Source organism: Theropithecus gelada, chromosome 1 (assembly GCF_003255815.1).
Source record: "Theropithecus gelada isolate Dixy chromosome 1, Tgel_1.0, whole genome shotgun sequence".
Taxonomy (NCBI): domain Eukaryota; kingdom Metazoa; phylum Chordata; class Mammalia; order Primates; family Cercopithecidae; genus Theropithecus; species Theropithecus gelada.
Genome location: NC_037668.1, coordinates 146,414,458 through 146,435,272, shown reverse-complemented (window position 1 = coordinate 146,435,272; position 20,815 = coordinate 146,414,458). Strand labels below are relative to the sequence as shown.

The 20,815-nt window shown below is 34.5% G+C and overlaps 1 protein-coding gene across 6 annotated transcripts in view; it reads left to right on the top strand.

Annotated features, from left to right (window-relative positions):
* Positions 1–76: 76 nt before the first annotated feature.
* LYPLAL1 (lysophospholipase like 1) overlaps positions 77–20,815 on the top strand; it is a 39,077-nt gene continuing 18,338 nt past the window's right edge. The window contains exons 1-4 of one of the 6 annotated variants that reach the window (XM_025360363.1): positions 77–227; positions 5,422–5,521; positions 5,675–5,701; positions 19,598–19,719. In XM_025360363.1, the coding sequence (XP_025216148.1) occupies positions 137–227; positions 5,422–5,521; positions 5,675–5,701; positions 19,598–19,719 (340 nt within the window). In that variant the 5' untranslated portion in view covers positions 77–136. Of the gene's footprint in view, positions 572–5,421; positions 5,522–5,674; positions 5,702–19,549; positions 19,720–20,815 lie in introns of all 6 variants that reach the window. The other 5 variants (XM_025360351.1, XM_025360372.1, XM_025360358.1 and 2 more) reach the window with 5 other exon arrangements.

Sequence of the window (20,815 nt, the reverse complement as noted above, 5' to 3'; positions counted from 1 at the left end):
GCTCCTCGGAGAGCGGGCCAGCCGCAGTGCGCATGCGCACTCCCGGGCGTGCCCCCGCCCGTGCCTGCGTATTTGCGTGCGCGGCCCCGCGCTGCAACGCTGGGGCGGAGCCGCATGACTGGCAGTGGGATCAGCTATGGCGGCTGCGTCGGGGTCAGTTCTGCAGCGCTGTATCGTGTCGCCGACTGGGAGGCATAGCGCCTCTCTGATCTTCCTACATGGCTCAGGTGGATTCAATTTTACGTCCTGGTTTTCTACAGCTCGGGAAACAACTTCCCCTCGGTTACCCCAGTATTGTCCAAGTGGAGGTGTCGCCGGGCCCAAATAGGGCCCAGTGGGTGGCTCCCCCGTCGCCAGCCCCTACTGTGGATGCACGGGCAGCGCCACCTGCCCCCAGCAGCTCTCCTTAATCTTCCTCTTTCTATCGGGTGGTCACTGGCCCACCACCCTCGCTTTGGGGCCTTGTGTCCCGCCGCTCAGCCGGCTCTCCATCCACACAACATTCTCTCCAGTGCAACCTTTACCACCTCCCCATTCCTCGCCCCAGGTTTAAACAGAGCAAGTTAGTAAGGTAAGTCTTCTGCTAGAGGGAAATTATTTAGTGTTTTTCATGATCAGCTACTAGAAATTTTTCAGTCGTAATTGCCCATTGCTTTCTCCAGGCTCCCATACTAATGTAGACAATTGAGATTCACAGTTAATCTTAGATACTGTTTACAGAGTATCTCTTTTCTGTAACCCACTGTGCCATGGTTGGAGTGTTTTCTCTCCCTTTCCTTTTTCCTGCTTCTCTTTCCTTCCTTCCCCTTTCCCGCCTGTGTCATTAAACTTCCAAGATAGACTACAGGGGCAGGAGCCCCAGGGGCAGGTTATCTTCCACTGCTTACCCTTAGTAACGTGTACTTAATGCTGTATCGTTTCTTAACACTCATCTGTAATCACTTTTGTCAGTCTTCACTGGATTGTGAGAGTAAGGGCCCTTATGTCAATCTTTGCACCCCCAGTGCTTGGCCCAGGGTAAGCTCTCAGGAAATGTTTTTTAAAGAAATGAGATGCAGCCGGTGTCCTCAGGGGGCCTACCTAAAGTTAAAAACAAAAACAATCCAATTAGTTTGAGTCAGCAGTGCATGGAAGATCACAAGACGGTGCGTGGTTTCCTGCCAAGTGAATTGTAAGAGAAAAAAATGTGGTTAGGCATTATTAAGGCATTTGGAAGATGAAAAGCTTGTCAGACTTTTCGAAGAAAGTGGTCTTTGAGCCGAGACGGATAGGCTTAAAAGGGACTGTGATTGGGAGGGAATTGGAAAGGTACTGGGCAGAGACCTGGAAAAGGGCAATTGTGGGACGTATTCTCTTTATTTTGAAAATGAGGCCAGACAGGTTCAGCAGCTTGGCCAAGGTCTTTTAGCTGTTACTGTGAGTAGTGGCGGATTTGGGATTAGAACCCAAAGCTCTCCGACCTCAAACTCAGGGCTTTGGTGAGGTAAGGTGAAAAAGCTTGAACTAGGATGTATTGTTTTGGAGATAGGGAAGAAGAGGGCCAATAGTGTTTAAAGGAAAAGACTTGGCATACATTTAGAAGGTGAAGTGTGCAAGATGACAGTGGTACTTAATAACTAGGAGACTGGTGATACTATTTAGGGCTCCAAGAGTGTTCATTTATAAGTACCCAGAAATTCCCCAGCACTGTACCCTTTCTCATAATCAATTCTCATTATATTTAGGAAGAACTCCTAGACTATGTTCTTTTTTCCCCTGGACCTCTTTGCTAAAAGTAACTATCCTTTTTTTAAAATTTCAGATTACATTTTTATAACCTGTAATGATATGTCTCTAAAATTCAGAGTCATGTATGTATGTATTTTTTCCTTTGCACTTTGAACCAAGAATTTATGCAAAGAATTCTGCCAAGTATGCGAGTATAATGTGATTCCTATATGTTTAAATATCCATTGAAGTAAATAAAACCTTATTGGGAGTAGGTCTTTATCATCTTCATCATTAGGAGTAGGTCTTTATCATCCAGTAGGTCTTTAGCAGCTAGTGATTTTACATTAAACTTTAATATATGCGGTTATGTTATAGGAGATGTTTGGTTTCTGCTTAATTAGAATATGGGCAAAGCAATTCTAACAGTTTAATCACACTCAGTTTTACCATACTGTTAACCAGTTTTAACAGTTTTACTATGGAATAAGGTACTAGCTTTTTAAAAAGTGGACATTGTGAATGCATAGATGTTGTTTTGCAGCTTCATTCTTACTCTTCAAGGCTGAAAAAATGTTATTAAAGACATATTTTGTTTTTTCAAATAAAAAACCTTAAAAGCTTGAGATTTTCTTCTAGGAGATAGCAGCCATAGAAGAACATATGGGAGTGTAAATTATATATAGCCAACTTAATTTGAGCCTTTTCTATTAATAAAGTACTAAAGACGGACCTTCTTTTAAGATGATAAAAATAAATGATAGGTTAATTAGTTTTGTTCAGTCTCTCAGATCAGATTAATTCACTCTTATTTGCTCCCATAGGACACTGGTTCTTCTTTCAGTAGTAGTCATCATACTTGTAATTATGTAACGTAATGTCTGTATTCCACACTAACCTATTAGGTCCACAAAGCCCAAACCATGCGTCTTGTTTATGGCTTTCTTCTTGTGTAGTAAGGCTCAGCAAGTTGACTAAGTAGCTTCTTGGTAAAGTCACCAGTAAGCTCAAGCTCTGTGTCGCTCAATGTAATGGACATTTTCAGTCTTCCTCTTATTTGAACTGTCATCCACATTCAGCTTTCTTCTCAAAAAACTCTCCTGGTTCTTTTTCTATCTTGATTTGCTCCTTCTGGTTTCTTTTGCAGACTCATCCTCCTCTACCTGGCCATTAATGATGGGGTTTCTCTAAATTTGGTTCAAGGTTTTTCACTCTACATTTTTCTCCCTAGGCTAATCACAGAAGTCTCCTAGAGATACCCATTTGTGTCGCCGGTGTATAGGTAACAACAGAATGTTTGAATTTCTATGGAGATTCATAGATTCTATTTTTGAGCTCTAGACAAGTTTATCTAACTGTCTGATACATTCATTCATGAATCCATTCATTCAAGAACTATATCACAGCCTCCATGAGTAAGGCACTGTTCTGTGCTCTGATCATATAGCAATGAACAAAACAAATCACTGCTCTCATGGAGCTTATGTTCTAATGAAATAAATAAATACTATAGTAGAAGGTAGTCAGTTTTATGGAAGCAAAGAAAGCAGGATAAGGGAATGCTTCCTTAGATAAGGAGTTGGAACAGTGTTACAATTTTGAATAAAGTAGTCAGGATATGCCTCACTGCAAAGATGACAGAAGATGAAACTTTACAGCTAGACTTAGGTGATGAGAATAATGTAGATATTGGGTTAGACTGTTTAGACAAAGGAAAAGCCAAGTTGGAGGTCCCAGGGTAGGTTCCTTGACATGTTCAAGGGACAGCAGTAAGGCTAGTGTGCCTGGAGTGAGAAGAATAGGAAGGGATATCCAAGAGGGTACTGACATCCAGGTAGTATAGGGCAGGGGTTGGCAAACTTTCAGTAAAAAGTCAGGTAAGCATTTTAGCTTTTGTGGGCCATGTAAGGTCTCTTCCCCATATTTTTCCCTTCTCTTTAAGAAAGGACTTTTTAATAATGTGAAACTCATTGTTAGCTTATCCTCCTTAAGGACCCTAGATTGGATTTTGTCCTCCCCTCTACCTGTCCATAGTTGCTCAATCAACCCATGGTATTAGACCTTGCATGCATTACAAAGAGGCATCTCACACTCAACCTGTGTATGCCTGTTGCTTATGTTTCCTGCCTAGGCAGGTGTCTAGTATTATTGTTCACCCAGTTACTCTGGTCAAAAGCCTGTTAGTCATCCATGAAATCTTTCACTATTGACCCTTCATAACAAATCCATTGCCAATCTCTATTAATTTTACCACCTAAATTTCTTTAATATCTGTTTCTATCTATATCATCACCCTAGTCTAAGCATGAACAATAGTTTCCTAACTGATCTCTGTACATCTACTTTTGCTGTCTTTCAATTCTGTCTTGACACATTTTCCAGATTGATCCTTTAGAATCATGCCAAGCTTTCTGTCAGAAATATTCATGGCTTCTCCATGAACAGATTTGTCAGGTTCCTACAGTTTCTCTGGTCTCATTTTATAGACACTGCTCTTCTTTTCATTCTCTGCTTTTCAGTTCTTACATGTCTTACTGCTCCTTCTTGTGCAGAATATTGGCACCTGCCCTTTCCTTGGCCTGGGATACTTTTTGCTTCTGCCCTGCACTTCTCACCGTCCTGTAGACTTTAGTTCAAACCATTCAGCAACTATCTTTGGATACCCAATTTTTGTCAGTCCTGTTCTAGGCACTATGTGAACAAATAACTCAGATAAAATACATAATAAACTTCGTCTTGCATAGTTTATAGGCTAGTGCATTTATCCTTGAACTCCATAAGCCAGTCAATTCTGAATATAATAAATCCTTGCAGCAGCAAGTGTCTCATCTTTGAAGCAATTACATTTGCCTTTCACATTTATTTGTGTGATTTTTTGACTAATTTCTGTTTTTCGCAATATGCTACAGACTCCATAAGAATATGGACTCTATTACTCCCTTACCCCGCCATCATTGCCTCTCTAGCGGTGAACACAGTGTTTGACACATTAATAGGGATTCAATAGACAGTTTTTGAACTGACACCTTAATGAGTTAATTGATGAAAAAATTAAAGTTGTGACCTCTTAATTTCCTCCTGAAGACTCCATAAGATGGACTTCTATTTCCTTCCATTTTTCGTGTAAATACATATATATTAATATTTGTATGATTTTTTATTACTTATCAGCTTTGGAGTAGATAATCATTCTTTTGGATCATGCAAACATGTTGTCAAAATTAAATTATGATTTCTTCAAGTTAAAATTACATTGAGTATACCTTTTGGACTTTTTTTAAACCAAGAAAATTATATTAGGTTCTTCTAACTACAGAAGTTTAACAATCACTTTAGGAATTTATTACTATTAAGAATAAGATAAATGACTTAAAAATCACATATAAATACAGAAATAATTTTTTTTTTTAGAAAAATCAATTTATTTATTCCTGTAGTACCCACTAAACAATTAGGAAACTTAAAACTTAAGCTTAAACAAGATCTTCAGAGTAATCAATGGTGAAGCCAGGAGTAAAATAATCAAAATTAATGCTAGTTACTGAGACCTGGTTAGTTAATTCATATTAATAAGTCAGTTTCTATTCAGTTATTATTATGTATGTAGGTTTTTTCCTTATTCCATCCTCTGTGTGACATAAAAGTTTTAGACTGCTTTGAAATGCATTGTATTACTAAAATATTTATTTTAATCTTGATTTTGTGATTCATCAGGTGATTCTGGACAAAGATTAAGAATGTGGATCAAGCAGGTTTTAAATCAAGATTTAACATTCCAACACATAAAAATTATTTATCCAACAGCTCCTCCCAGGTATGTAGTAATTTATCTCACTTGTCAATATAACTCTGTGGCATAAAATATATGTAAAGAGATGTGCCAGCTAGGAGTTCTTTAAGCTTGATTTTGTATTTAAGATACTTTAAATTAGAGTACTTTGTCCCCAGAATGTATCCTTTATTGCAGTGACACTGTTGGACCAAGTTTTGTCAGGTGAGTAATTTATTCCCTCTCTGTAAAGCATTCCCTAAAGCTCTGAATTTAAACTGTGTCCCAAGCATGGCTTATGTAACTCTGCTTCCTCTTGCCCTGCAGATTGCTCAACTTTCATACTTTCTTCTTCCCTACATTCACCCCAAAAGGAAACTTAATAACTCCAACAAGTATAATCTTTCTAATAATTTAGTTAAGCCAGAGTTCATAATCTCTGGAAAAGGGTTTTATGGCATTCTTTCCACATTTAAAAGGATTATTAAGAAACAATGTTATGCTTTTTTAATCAGTAAACCAGAATAGGAAGATGGAATTGACTACTTAATAAATATTTAGGTTATGTAACCTGTAGGTGTGTGCAACAAAATTCACAGTAATAAAACTGCTATAGTTTTGAGGTCAAACCGCTCTTTGTAAACATTAAATTAACATCTGCATAGTCTTTTATTCGGAACACATGCTGTAAATCAAGTATTGGGGATTTTTTTTGGTTAAGTGAAATGATGTGTGGAGCTACACCCCAATCTGATTTCTCATAATCTGTTCTTGATTTTTTTTTTTCTTTTCTGAGACAGAGTCTCGCTCTGTTGCCCAGGCTGGAGTGCAGTGGTACAGTCTTGGCCCACTGCAGCCTTTGCCTCCTGAATTCAAAGGATTCTCCTGCCTCAGCCTCCTGAGTAGCTGAGAATACAGGCATGTGACACCATGCCTAGCTAATTTTAAAGACAAGGTTTTGCCATGTTGGCTAGGCTGGTCTGGAACTCTTGACCTGAGGTGATCCACTCACCTCGGCCTCCCAAAAAGTGCTGGTATAACAGGCAGGAGCCACTGCGCCCAGCCTGTTCTTGATTTTTTCTTATCAGGCACACTATGCAAATGCCTTGCTTTATATTTCCGTTAACTTAGTATTAAAGAGAAATAAAACCAGAACTTCAAGGACATTTTTATATGAACTAATAAGAATTTACTTACTTTAATTGATAGAATTGAAAAAGGGAGAACAAAATGATAAGGTAAGACTGAAGACTCAAAGGAGTTATTATTTAAATGTAATTTTAGTAGAATTCAAAAGTTTGGTAGTGTAGTTGAAAGACCCAATCACCAGTGGTTATTTCTGTGCTCTAAATTGCATGTCTTTGAAAATGTCAAAAGAGCTTGTTGTTACTGATTTTTAGGGTAGTTGAGTTGGAAGGAAGAAACATAGTGGTATTTCTGCAGGGAGGAAAGAAGTTCATTTCTGCCTAAATATAAATACAATTGTCTGATTAATCATAAGACCATTGAAAACCTTATTCTAGGAATTAATGTTCTTTATCTTAAGAATTTCATGTCATTACCAATTGTGATAGGAATTCTAGACAGTATTTCTCAAACTTTAGGCCAGAGATATTTCAGAAAATCCAGAAATCTCCGTGTGCACTAAGCATTATTTGTGGTTGCTGTTGTGATTTAGTAAAATATGAAATCATTGGACTAGCCAGCTTCATAGTAGCTTTTTGTGATACAGTTTTATAATCAATAGCTATTTGGACAGATCATCAAACATTTTAGACCGTATTCACCAACAGAAGTGTAATATGAGCTACAAATAAATTAAAATTTTCTTGATACCACATTATAAAAAGGAAGAAATATGTAAAATTTTAATAATATATTTTATTTAACCCAGTATATTCAAAATATTCAACATGTAATTGGTATAAAATTGTTAAAGTGATATTTTATATTTTCACACTAAATTTTCAAATTTTGGCATGTGTTTTACATGTACTACATATCTTACTTCTGATGCTGGCTAATTACACTTAAGTTAAATAATAGTAAAAATTAAGTTCCTCAAGTTGCACTGGCTACATTTACGTGCTTCATAACCTTATGTGGTGGGGGCTTCCGTTTTCTACAGCTTAGTTTTAGACCTTAAAGAGGAGTTCCCGTATACAATATATTCGGAGCCACTGTTCTAGATTAAGTCATCATTTTTACTTATGCATACAATACTTATTGGTTTGCTCAAGTTTTCAGTTATTAGTAGCGAAACATAGAAGATTTCCAACACATTACTTTAAATATTAAATTATTTAATTGCAATAGAAAATGAAGCTGGCATAAACAAATTTGAGAACAAACATAGTTGACTCTTGGTAAGCATAAAAAGCATAAGGCTCAATTTGTGGGAGTGAAAGTGTGAGGGTGTACAAGAATGAAGCCTCTTGATCTGGACCATTTGGTCTTCCATGAGCATTAGCTATAGGAACACATGGGTTTGGTTAATACTGTAAGGCAGTTCAATGGAGGTCAGTTAAGAGAGATAATATCATACTTAGTATATTACAATTGGCTGATTTTTTCCTACCTTGTGCTAGACTAATTTTCTAGAGCAGTTTATATGATACTTCTGTATTCCTACAGACACTAAAGGATACAGTATCTCTAAGCACTTAGCATAGAACCTGACAAATAGATGTTTAGTGAATATCAAATAAATGTCTTATAATATTTGCTTGTTATAATTTAAAATAGTGTAATAAGAATGAGTAATTGCAGGTATTTATATATAATGCTAATATTTTAATTGTATAATAGTTTATGCCTATGTGAGGTTTTAAAAAGCATGTTTTGTTGTGGTAAATAATCTAAGAATTGTTGTTCATAAGGGGTTGCAGTTACTTGTCCTAGGGCATGACCCAGTAATAGATTAATTGAGTGAGCACAAGATTATGAGCCACTTTTAACTAATGAGTCTCAAATTGAGGAGTGCTGCGGTGTCATTAAGTCTACAGCCTTTGATTGGTTTCCACACTTCAGAATGCTGTTTGATAGTATTTTATTAGAATGCTCTGGCATTCATGGTGTACTTTGCTGTTTTAAGACTTCTGATTGATGTTCCTAACACATGACCCTGTTTAGGCAAGCAGTTTGGGCATAGATTTATTGTCCTTGCTTTTGTAGCATAATATGGCTTCATTTGGGGTTGTAAGGATAGTTGCTACCTTCCATCTATTATGGCAGTGTTTCTTGTGCTGCTAATAAGAGAGACTCTGGAGTCATCTACCTTGCTTGCTACCTTTCCGGTGACATCTAAAGGAGGCATGTGATAGATACGTGCCTTCCTTAACTCTCACTCTTTTTAATGTGATTGGTTCAGGATAAAAATGAACTTTAACAACCTTTTCAAAAATTTATCAAGATTTCATGCTTTAATATTTTGCTACATCTTTCCAATATTGTCCACATTTCTGGTATTTATTCTCTCTCCTGTTTTTTTTCTTTTACCACTTGTAAACCTGTAAGTTTTTCTCTACTACAGATATTTCATGGATTATGTTATTCCTATAGGGTATACTGAAGGTATTACTTGGCTTGTAAAATCATTCAATTGATGGCATGTAAATGATATTCAGGGTTTACCTGCCTGTTAGTTGGCCAGTTTTGTCCTAGAATGTATCTAGTCTCCCGTTACATGGAAATGATGCTTACTATTATGTGGCTTTACCCAAGCCAGTATTTATAGAAATGAGTGAAAATGAAACGTATAAAAGCAGGTTAAGCTTTATTAACTTTGGTACACAATGCCAAACCTATTTCCAGAGAGGCTGTAACAGTTGACAGCCTCGCCAGCAGTATTCAATATTCCCATTTATCTCACATCCTCCTGAACACTTTCCATTGTCTTTTTAATTTTAGCCAAACCAGTAGATGTGTAATGGTATCTTATTGTGCTTTTAATTAATATTTCTTTAATGCTAATTATGTTCCACACTGTTTCATATGCTTATTGAGCATTTAAATATCCTCAAAAGAAATACCCACTCAGATTATTTGCCCATTCTTTTTATTTGGTCATCTTTTTCTATTGATTTGTTGGAGCTCTATAGTTTTTTGGCTACAGTTTATTATTCTTGTTGGATATATGAATACAAATACCTTCTCTTTGTGGTTTGCATTTTCACATTCTTAATGACATCTTGTGGACATAAGTTCTAACATGTTTCTTTAAAATTACAGTGAAATACAAAAATTGTATGTGCATAGTTAATTTTGATAAATTATAGTACAGAGAATTTTGGTAACTTTATGCACCTATTTACCTCAATTAAGTTGGAGAAGATTCTCATCACTGCAGAAAGTTTCCTCGTGCTTCTTTCAAGTCAATTCCCGTATCATGTATTATTGTTTGGATATCTATTACTATAATATAGTTTGGCTTGTTCTTGAATTTCAGTTAAATTGAGTCATTTAGTGAAATGATTTAATGTAATCTTGTGTCTGGCTTCTTTTATTCAACTTGGTATTTTTGGGGTTCATCTATATGTGTGATGTGTGTATCAATAGTTCAATTTTAAAACTTCTAAGTAGGTATTGTATAAATATACGACAATTTGTTTATTTATTTTACTGTTGTTGCACGTTTGGAGAGCTAATGAATAATTCTACCATAAATATTCTTGTTACAAGTCTTTTTGTGAGCATAATTTGAATTCTTATCTAGACTCTATTCCATTGGTCTGTTGGTCTAATCTTATAGTAGTATAAAATTGTTTTAATTATCACAGCTGTATAGAAAATTTTGAAACCAAGTGGTGTAACTTTTGCCCATTCTGTGTTACTTGCATTTACGTGTAAATTTTAGAACCTGCTCTTCAGTTTTACAAAACACCTGTTTGGATTTTGATTGAAATTGCATGGAATCTAGTTTGATTTAGAGAAAATAGATGCCTTCTAATACATACACATGGTATGTCTCACCATTTATTTAGGTCTTTATTAATTTCTCTCAGAAGTGATTTGGAGTTTTTAGTGTAGCAGTCTTTTGCTAAATTTGTTTACAAGTATTTTGTTTCCTCATGTTATTGTAAATGGAATTTTAAAAAATTTAATTTTTAAATTGTTGTTAGTACAGAGAAATAAATTTACTTTTTTATTTTGTTTTATTTTGTCCTGTGTCCTGCTATCTTTCTAAATTCACTTATTTCTAGTACTTATTTAGTATATTCCTTATTAATTTTGTATATGCATTTTATTTCATTGTCTTGCTTTTTTGAACTTGTTTGAACTTCCAGTACCATGTTAAATAGAAATGAGTACTTCCTTCCTGTGTAATCTTAGAGGGGAAGTGTTCAGTATTTCACTGTTAAGTATGATGTTAGTCCTAGGGGTTTTTTTGTATATATGCCTTTTTTTTTAATATCGAGGACATTTCTTTGCCTAATTAGCTGAGAGGTTTCTTTGTGAATTTATCAAATGCTTTTCTGTGTCCTTTGAAGTAGTCATGGTTTTTATCTTTCATTTTGTTAACACAATGAATTACATTAATGGATTTCCAAGTCTTAAACCAACCTTACATTCCTGAGATAAACCCTTTTGTAATGTATTATCCTTTTTATATGTATCTAAATTCGTTTTGCTAATACTTTAGTAAAGAATTTTATGTCTGTGTTCTTGAGGAATATTGTTCTGTGATTTTCTTTAATGCCTTTGAAAAACTTTATCATCAGGGTTATGCTAGTCTCTTAAAAGCATTGGGAAGGATTCCCTTCTCTGTGTCTGAGTTTATGTTATTTCTTCCTTAAATATTTGATAAAATTCACTAGTGAAATTACCTGAACCTGAGATTTCCTTGTATGAAGGTTTGGGTAATGAATTCAATTTCTTTCATGAAACCAAGATATTCAGATTTTATATTTATTTTTATGCCAGTTTTGATAATTTGTGTTTCTTATGAAGTTTGTATCTTTTTTCTGATTTGTCAAATTTATTGACACAAAGATGTTCATGATATTTCCTTTTAATGCTTTTATGATTTGTTGTTGATACCTTTTATTTCATTACTGGTAATAATTTGTATATTTTCTCTTTTTTTTCATGGTTCATCTTACCAAGAGGTTACCAATTTTATTAAGCTTTTATAGAACCAACTTTGGCTTTCTTATTTTCTCTCTTAATTGCTTTCTATTTCATTTATAGCTATTCTTATATTTCTATTTTCTTCTATTTACATTAAATCTATACATTTCTCACTAATATTACTTTAGCTAAGTTCCACTAATTTTTTCTCTCTCTTTTTATTTGTATTGAAATGTTTTCAAATCTTCATGGTCCCATTGCTGTACTTGTATAACAGACCACCCCAAATAATAATAGTTTTGTTACGTTCACAAATTTTGTGGGCTAAGAATTCAGAAAGGGGGCAGTGGTTATGACTTGATCTGGGGCCTCTCCTATGGCGAAACTTGAAGACTGGTGATGACTCGTCATGTGATTGCTAGGAACTGGAATCATCTGAAGGCTCACTCACATATATGGCATAATGCTGGATATTAACTGGGACCTTCCTTTGGTCTTATTACTGTAACACTTTTGTGAGACCTCACCATGTAGTATCTTGGGCTTCCTGGTAGCATGGAGGCTGGATTCCAAGAGCAAGTGTCTAAAGAGAACCAGACCTATAGACCTAGTGTTAGCAGTAACATAGTTCTCTTCCCTCATTAGTTAAAAGACTCCGTAGAATCAAGCGGAGAAAACATAGACTTCTGTTTCTTGATGAAGTGTCAGACAGAGTTACACTGTAAGAAGGGTATGTGGGATGGAAGGTATTACTCTGGCCAGTTACCGAAAATATAGTTCTGGGACCTATATAACCCATGGGACCCAAATAACCCTTAAGTTCTGGGTCCTCATTAACCCAGGAGTTATTTAGAAATATGTTCTTTCCAGATATTTGGAGCTCTTCTAGATATTCTTATTACTGCTGATATCTAGTTTCATTTCATTATTGTTAGAGAAAATAGCCTGTATGATTTTCTTCTTTTTGATACTCATTGGGACCTTTTTATGGCTTTGCATATGGTCTATCTTGGTGACTGTTACTGTGCATTTCTGTGTGTCGTGTTCTATAAATGTTAATGGTTCACGGTGTTTGAAAGCATGACGCTAATTCTGTATGTGTTTAGTGATTACTTTTCTAAGTTGTTCTGTTAGTTACCAAGGGATGGGTATTAAAATCTCTATGATTGTAGGTTGGTCTGTTTCTCCCTTTAGTTCTGTCAGTTTTCTCTTTATGTATTTTTGGGCTATATTATTAGGTGCATATTCATGTAGTATTATTGTCTTTTTATGGCTACTTTTATCTATAAAATGTTCCTTTTTAATTTGTGGTAATACTCTGTTGTGCTGTGTTTAATAAAAATATAATATATCTCAACTTCCCTATGCTTACTGTTTACATGACACTTTTCATCCTTTTACCTTTTGATTAGAGCTGTACAGTATGTCTTTTTCCATTCTTTTGCTTTTAACCTACCTATATCATTATATTTAAAGTGGATTTCTTATAGACAACACGTAGCTGGGCTTTGTTTTCATCTGTAACCAAGCTGATAATTTGTCTTCCAAGTGATTTGTTTAAGCAATTTACATCTTGAATTTAGGTCTACTGCTTTTCATTCCTCTGTTTCCGTTTTATACTTTCTACTGAATTATTCATTTTTTAATACACCATTTTGCTTTATTTTTTTCTGATTGCCATAGGGATTATGATGTACATAGCACAGATTTTTTTACCTACTTAGAGTTCTTTGTTGGTTTTTTTTTTTTTTTTTCCTTGTAACTATATAGGTCCCTTTATCCTCATCTTGTGTATGTTATAGTTTTCATATGTATTTTGTCTGCATACATTGAAAACTGTACCAAACAAGGTTATAATTTTTGTTTTCAACAGTCAACCATATTGTAAAGAGCTTAAGAGGAGAACAATAGTTTATTGTATTTACTCAGTTGTGGTCTATTACAGCATATAAGCATGTTTTGATTAAATTGTGAATTACCATTTTGATTATAAGGTATCCATTTTCCTCAACTATATTTAATAGATGTTTTAAATCAGCTAAGGTAGGGTCATATTCAGTAAAACTCAGCAATTAGTTTGCTGTGTTGATTTAGATGGAAAATACTGCTTTTTTTTTTTTTTTTTTCCACTGTGGTAATTTGGACTCTTTAATTCAAGTGCCCAATAAAGATTTTTATTTCTGTGACATGCTTTAGCTATATTTACAATTAGAGATTTTCTTAGTTTGTGTTTATTATCAGAATTTCCATTTAAAAATACTTTTTAACAAGCCACTTATGATTTATGTGATAATATAGTTTCTTTTGGTGTTTTAAAAAATTATAAAAGTAATAAGATTTGCATAGGGCCTATACTTTTGGATTCACTGTTTTTCCACATAAAGGCCATGTTTGTATTTTTCAGTAAATATCTATTCTAAAATAAACTAGGCACTTTTTATTTAGGCATCGTAAACAATTGAATTCCTCTTTACTCCATCACTTAGGATTTCTATCTGAAGCATGATAGTAGGAGAGCCCTCTCCTGATAACGGTAAATCTGTACTACAAGTATGCTAGTAAGGAACCCTACTAAAAACAGCTGCTTTGAAGAAATAATGTACTTCTTTGGTAAGTATTAGGTATGTTTAAATATGCACTAGTATGAAAAAGTTTTCCTAGATATGGTTTTTTAAAAAAGGAACAAAAATGGACTGTTTTTTACAAATCACAGTGTAGATTTTACAAGAGTTAAAGTCAAAATATGTCGAAGCAAAAATAAAATAATTTTAGACATGGTTATTTCTAGCTGACACAAATTATTCCCAAGTGACACAAATGATTACTGAAATTTGTTCAGCAGATATTTAGCATCTCTTCTATGTCAGGCTTTGTTCTTAGCACCTGGGCTATGTCTGTGGAAAGGATAAAGTCCCTGCTCTCAGTGAGCTTATGTAGAGACAGAAAATAAAGGGAAATTAAATGTAATAATTTCAAATAGTGACAAATGGTATTAAGACTGTTAAATAGAATAATGGGATAGCGAGTATATGTGTGTGTTGTGGGGTAAAAGGGAGGTATATTTTCAGTTGGAGAGTCAAAGAAGCTCCCCTGAGAAGGTGACACTTGAGCTGAGACCTAAATGAACAGTCGGAGCCCACCATGCAGAAATGTTGCAAAGAGCCCTCTAAGTAGTGGGGATATCAGATGCAAAGTCACTCAACTAATAATGAGCTTGTCCTATTTGAAGAAAAGGAAGTGACAGATGTGACTGGAACCTAGTGAATGGTGGGAGAAGTGGTATGAAATGAGGATAAAGAAGAAGACTGGTGCCAGTTTGTTAATTTAAAGGTTATGAATGACCTTTGGATTTTATGACTTTAAGGCAATACAGATCAAAAACAACTTGGTATGAAGCTGAATGTCAACTCTCTTTTTTAAACCTTGGACATTTTATTCTAGCTTAGTATTTTACCAATGTGTAATGAGTTGATTGATTGATTAACTTAGGAACCACACAGATGTTCTTTGCCAAACATATTTATTTATTGTGGTAATGTCTGAGGAGTTTTATACCAGCTAATAAAGTGATTTATTTGAGGAAGAAGGTGAATGAGTATAACATATGTGACAGTTTTTAGCTGTTTAAAAAACAAACTTTTATATTTTATTTAAATGTTATTCTAACATTTTAGGAGATTTATACATTCTTGGTTATGCTTTCTTAGCAAGAAAGTTCTAAATTATTTTTGTCTGTTAACTTTTCTCAATTACTCCGTTTGAAGATAATTTTAATTTTCTTAGCTACCACATTAGTAAAATACTTACATTGGGATTCTACCTCTACTGAGCATCTATCTCTAATTAAGGTATTGTCAAGAAAAGAAAAGTTAAGTGAATGTCACTTTTTTCCATTAATGGCTGAGTTCCCAGAATGATTCACATTTTAGCCTATGATATCATCCTTATTTAAGTATTTAGACAGACAAATAAGCACAGAAATAGCAGCGTCAAATGAAAAGGGAAGTAGAAACAATCCAAAAGGGTAACAGGCTCATTTGAATTTTAAAGTGAGTGTTGTATTTTTGATATTTTGATTTAGAACTTCACCGTGATTTTAGTGACAGTTTGACTACAATTTGGGGTTTCATTTTGTCTGACAATGACTATTTGGAAAACATCTACTCTCATTTTCAGGGATTCTGGGATGAGGAAGGTTTGAATGCTTTCAGCCTTCTCTCCCCTTCTAATTCCAATTTATCTACCTTTCTAGAGCCACACAGCTTCTGAGGTCAGAAGGCATATGGGGTTGTGGGATAATTTGTGCTCTGTAGGAGTCCTACTATAGAGTTGGTGCAAGATTTTATAGTAGGAGAGCCTGGATAAAGAGCAATGAAGGAAAAGCTCAGTCTGCAAAAATCTGCCCTCCTCACAGGTTTATGTCATAAAATGTAATTCTCAGACAATAACGCAATATTAATTAGAATTCCAAAAATATTTTTTAAGGATAATTATTTGAAAGTAGTTTAAAGTTTACTAAATTTATTGATAAATTTATTGGATAATCAAGAACAATAGATGCCTGAAAATAGCTAGGACAAGTATGAAAACACAGACTAGTAGTAATGATGGTAAGGAGAGGGGAACTTACCTTACACAACTTCAGAATATGCTCTAAAACCACCATAATTGATTAATGTGATACTAACTTAATAGATAAATAGATTAGTGGAACAAAATAGAGCCTTTCTCAACTAAAGCTCTTCAGCTGAATCACAAGACATAGAAAATTATTTGAGTGACTGTTCTCCCGCCCACCGCATGTATGATATAAAACTAGCACCATTCTAGATGTGTTGGAGGGAAGTCAGTTCATTATATATAACATATGTCTTAGGGCTTAATTCTCTCACAGAAATCAGGTTTAGAGAGACTAGATAATGCAGAACTATAAAATATGTGGCAAAGATAAAATTTCACTGTTTGCTGAGAAGGGTGTCTTCCCCTTCCCTCCCTTTCTCTCTCTCTTAATAGCACAAGCACAATTGGCTATCCCATGGAATAAAATGAATTTGAATCTTTAGGTTACTCCATGTATGAAATTCCCCCAAAATTCAAGGCTTAGATATAAAAATGAAAACAAAAATCTTAAAAGAAAATCTGGGCTTTTACATATAAAAAAAGTATGGGGCCAGGCACGGTGGCTCACACCTGTAATCCCAGCAGTTTGGGAGGCCGAGGCGGGCGGATCACAAGGTCAGGATATCAAGACCATCCTGGCTAACACGGTGAAATCCCGTCTCTACTAAAAATACAAAAACTTAGCCGGGCGTGGTGGCGGGCGTCTACGTAGTATCAGCTACTCAAGAGGCTGAGTCAGGAGAATGGCGCGAACCTGGGAGGCGGAGCTTGCAGTGAGCCGAGATCACGCCACTGCATTCCAACCTGTGTAACAGGGCGAGAATCCGTCTCAAAAAAAAACGTATGGATTGGCAGGAGCTTCTTAAGCAAATCTGGAGACCCAGAAATTTAATTTTTTTAAAAAAAGACATTATATCAAATGTGGAGTATTTTATCCAGTTTTTTTTTTTAAAAAAAAACCTTAAATACATAATAACGTAGTATCAATATTCAAAATAGACTTGGAAGAAAATACCTGAAATAAATGTAACAAATATTTGTCAATAATAGACAAGGTACTCTTTTAAACAAGAAAAAAATTGAAACCACAATAGGAAAAAATATAGCAAATGGTATCAGTCAGCAATTCCACTTATGTGGAGTTATAGAACAGGCAAAAGAAATCAATATTGTTAGACTCACTCAGTAGTTGCCTGGGAAGTTTACGGGAGTTGCTTGTGAAGGGGCATGATGGAATTTTCCAAGGAAAAAGAATGTTCTATATATCACTGTGGAGATGGTGGTTGCCTTGTAAAAGGTAATTGAACTGTACACCTAAAATGTGTATAGTTCAATATAGTTTATATATGTAAATTATACCTCAATAAAGTTGGTTTTAAAACTTCAATTGATACTCTTAAATGGTAACATTTTAATGTATGTTAGCACCTACTGCTATTAGTGCTGTGGGCAAAAGGACATTTTTGTACCTTTCCTGTAGGAAAGTGAATTTTTACAACTTTTATGGAAGCAACTTTGAGACATTAAGACAAAAATTGTACCTTTTAATCCAACCTGTTTCTTCACTGTTTTCCATAGGAATAAAAGTTCTAGTAGATAAAAACATGTATGCATATGTTTAATGAAGCATTGTTCTTAGTGACTGAAAACTGGGTACCAAATTAATTCCCATTATTAGAGGAATGGCTGATTAAATTGTAGACTATCCTTATCATAGGATAGAATATAGCCATTAAAAGGGTAAGTTAGAACTATATCTGATGAAAGGATTTCCATGAGCTATTGTTGAAGGAAAAAAGAATGATGCACATAATAGAATCAGATAGACTATTTTTGAAAAGCTAATAGTGCTCCAAGAAATAGCCTGTAAATACCATGTTTTTATGTATAAGAATAACATTGAAGGATATATTTCATATCATTTACACAGTTTCCTGAATGTAAAGGACAAGATGTGTGAGGGAGTTGGAGAGAAGAGGAGGAATGGAGAGATGAGTAAAAAATGAATGAGATTTACATTTAAAACATCTAAACAATGTATATATACATAATTTCATATTTTAAAAATTTTATGTGTCTGCATAAACTTAGGGAAACATTTAAGTTTTTATGTACTGACTTTCAGAGGTATTCATGGTATCCATTTAAATTTTAGAAAACGTGTTACGAAGTAATGTTCGTATGATTCTATTTGAGTAAATAAAAGATCCCCTGTATATGAATTTTTGTTAAATTTTAGTCAGCACAACTTTCTTGTTTCCAGGTTTTTTTTCAGTTTCTCTGAGAAACATTCCAAATATAACCTTCTTGATGCCCAAGCTCCTTAAGTGGATGTCTATTTTGGGGTGATATGATCAATATTGAAAAATGGTGTAATTCTGTTCTCTTCCAGCACCACCCACTAGTCCTAAAGATTGTATGCATCCCAAGGCCAATGACAATTGAATATTTCTAGCTCCTTGGATATGCTGAGGTTCTACTTGAGTTTTTCACTAGAGAAGAAGTACAAAAGCACGTTCAGGTCTCACCTGTTGTCCTTTAACCCTCTATTTTTGTTTTTCAATTTAGCTGCACATTTCATGCTTTTACTTTACTAACTTTGGTGGGTGACAGTATATAACTAAATTTGAGATGGCAAAGTAGCAGAGGTATTGGTTTGGAAAGAATCATGTGTCGGGTTCATCAAAGGGAAATATTGTCATTGGTTTAGAGTTCTTTCAACTTACTATAGGCACTTTTGTCACTGGAGGTGTTTTCTTTGGCACTCTGTTTTTTCATCATTACATGAGGAGAAAGCAGGGCATGCCAAGGGATAAGCATTATCTTCTGTGCAACTCTTCTGTTTTTCATATTTGGAAAACATTTGTTCTCTGTGTTTATCTTACATATCCCCCATGCCTCTCTGTGTTTGCCCACAGAAATCTCTAAGATTTTTTCTTGTTCCCCTTTCATTTACATCTACCAACATAGTACTTGAATACAGGACCCCCTTTACTCCGTTACAGTTTGGAATATCTTGATGGTGTGTGTGCCTGTGCACATATGTGTGTGTATTTTTTTTTTAACCAACATAGTATCCCAGAGCGTGAATATACAATGAATGGATTAACATTCGCTGGTACTGTAACTGTTCTACCTCTTAAAAGATGGAGGGAGTAGGTAAAGATGATATGAACTGGCATTAGTAAATTTTAATGGATTAAATGTAAGTATAGGATAATTAATACAATGTACATGGGAGTAGTTTTAATATGCATTTAACTTATAAAACTTAGAGGAAATTGAAATCATTTATTCAAAACACTAATATTTTGAGAATTAAAGCATCAATTTTCATATTCCCTTTTCCTTTCTTTTCTTTTTTTGGGGGCGGTTGTTAAACAGATCATATACTCCTATGAAAGGAGGACTCTCCAATGTATGGTTTGACAGATTTAAAATAAGCAATGACTGCCCAGAACACCTTGAATCAATTGATGTCATGTGTCAAGTGCTTACTGATTTGATTGCTGAAGAAGTAAAAAGTGGCATCAAGAAGAACAGGATATTAATAGGTAAGACCTTTAAATGTTGGTAATTTATAGCTGTTCACTTTTGTCTAATTCTATACATCAAATCTTACTTGGAACATTATTTAGAAGCACTTACATATCATTTAATGCATTCATAGTTTCAGATAAACTTTACATATTGAGGATTTCAAAGATATAAGAATTATAAACAACAGCACATGAAACTTTAATTGATTTTCTTTTTGAATAATAACAGATTTTGAGAATCTTGTGGCAGTTAAAATTTTTCTTCTAGTTTAATTTTCAGTTAAGAGATTATTCATTTCAATTTTTAAAACATTTTACTTCAGTTACCTTAAGTCTTGTGAATATATTTAAACAACTATTGCCATTATTAACATATGCAGTCAGAATATACCGTTAAATTTATGAAAATTATAATCTTCAGAGTTAATCTCACAAGAATAAAGTATTTATAAATTTTTGTTAGACTTGTCTTTAGCAAGCCCTGTTCCTAAGGGAATATAAGTAGCTTTATATAAGCTCTTTATTCTGCTTAATACCTTTTTCTGTTTCTGTACTTAGCATATGCATAAATTATTAAAATCTCTTTTTCTAACACACACAAAAGTGAGATGGGGCGTGTAGAATATGAATAGTACACGACACATTTTGGTGAAAGGATTTTATTTCCATCTGTAACTAGTTAACTTATAATGGGTTATATTTAATGATGAAATTAAAAAGCAAATTAAGTATCTCCTTTATGTTCTAAATAACTTTAAAATGCACATTGAAATTCTTTATAGATAGAATTTGAGTAAACTAATAAACTTTCTTTGTGTTTATTGAAGTACTGAACTATCTGTTGAGTCAGGAGAGGCAACATGATATAATGGATAAAATCTATTCTATTCCGTGTTGGTGTTAGTTTCCACTTTGTTGAAAGCAGCAAGGCCTCTAGCCCCAGTAATATCACTTTTCTGGTCCTTAGTTTCCTCATTATGTTTAACTCTGTATTTCTATGTTTCTATGCTTAACGTTGATGTATAACTCTAATAGAGAGAAACATGGAGCACTATGGGAGGAGTAGGAAGAGCATAGGGAAGGGATGCCCAACTTAGTCTAGGGGATTATG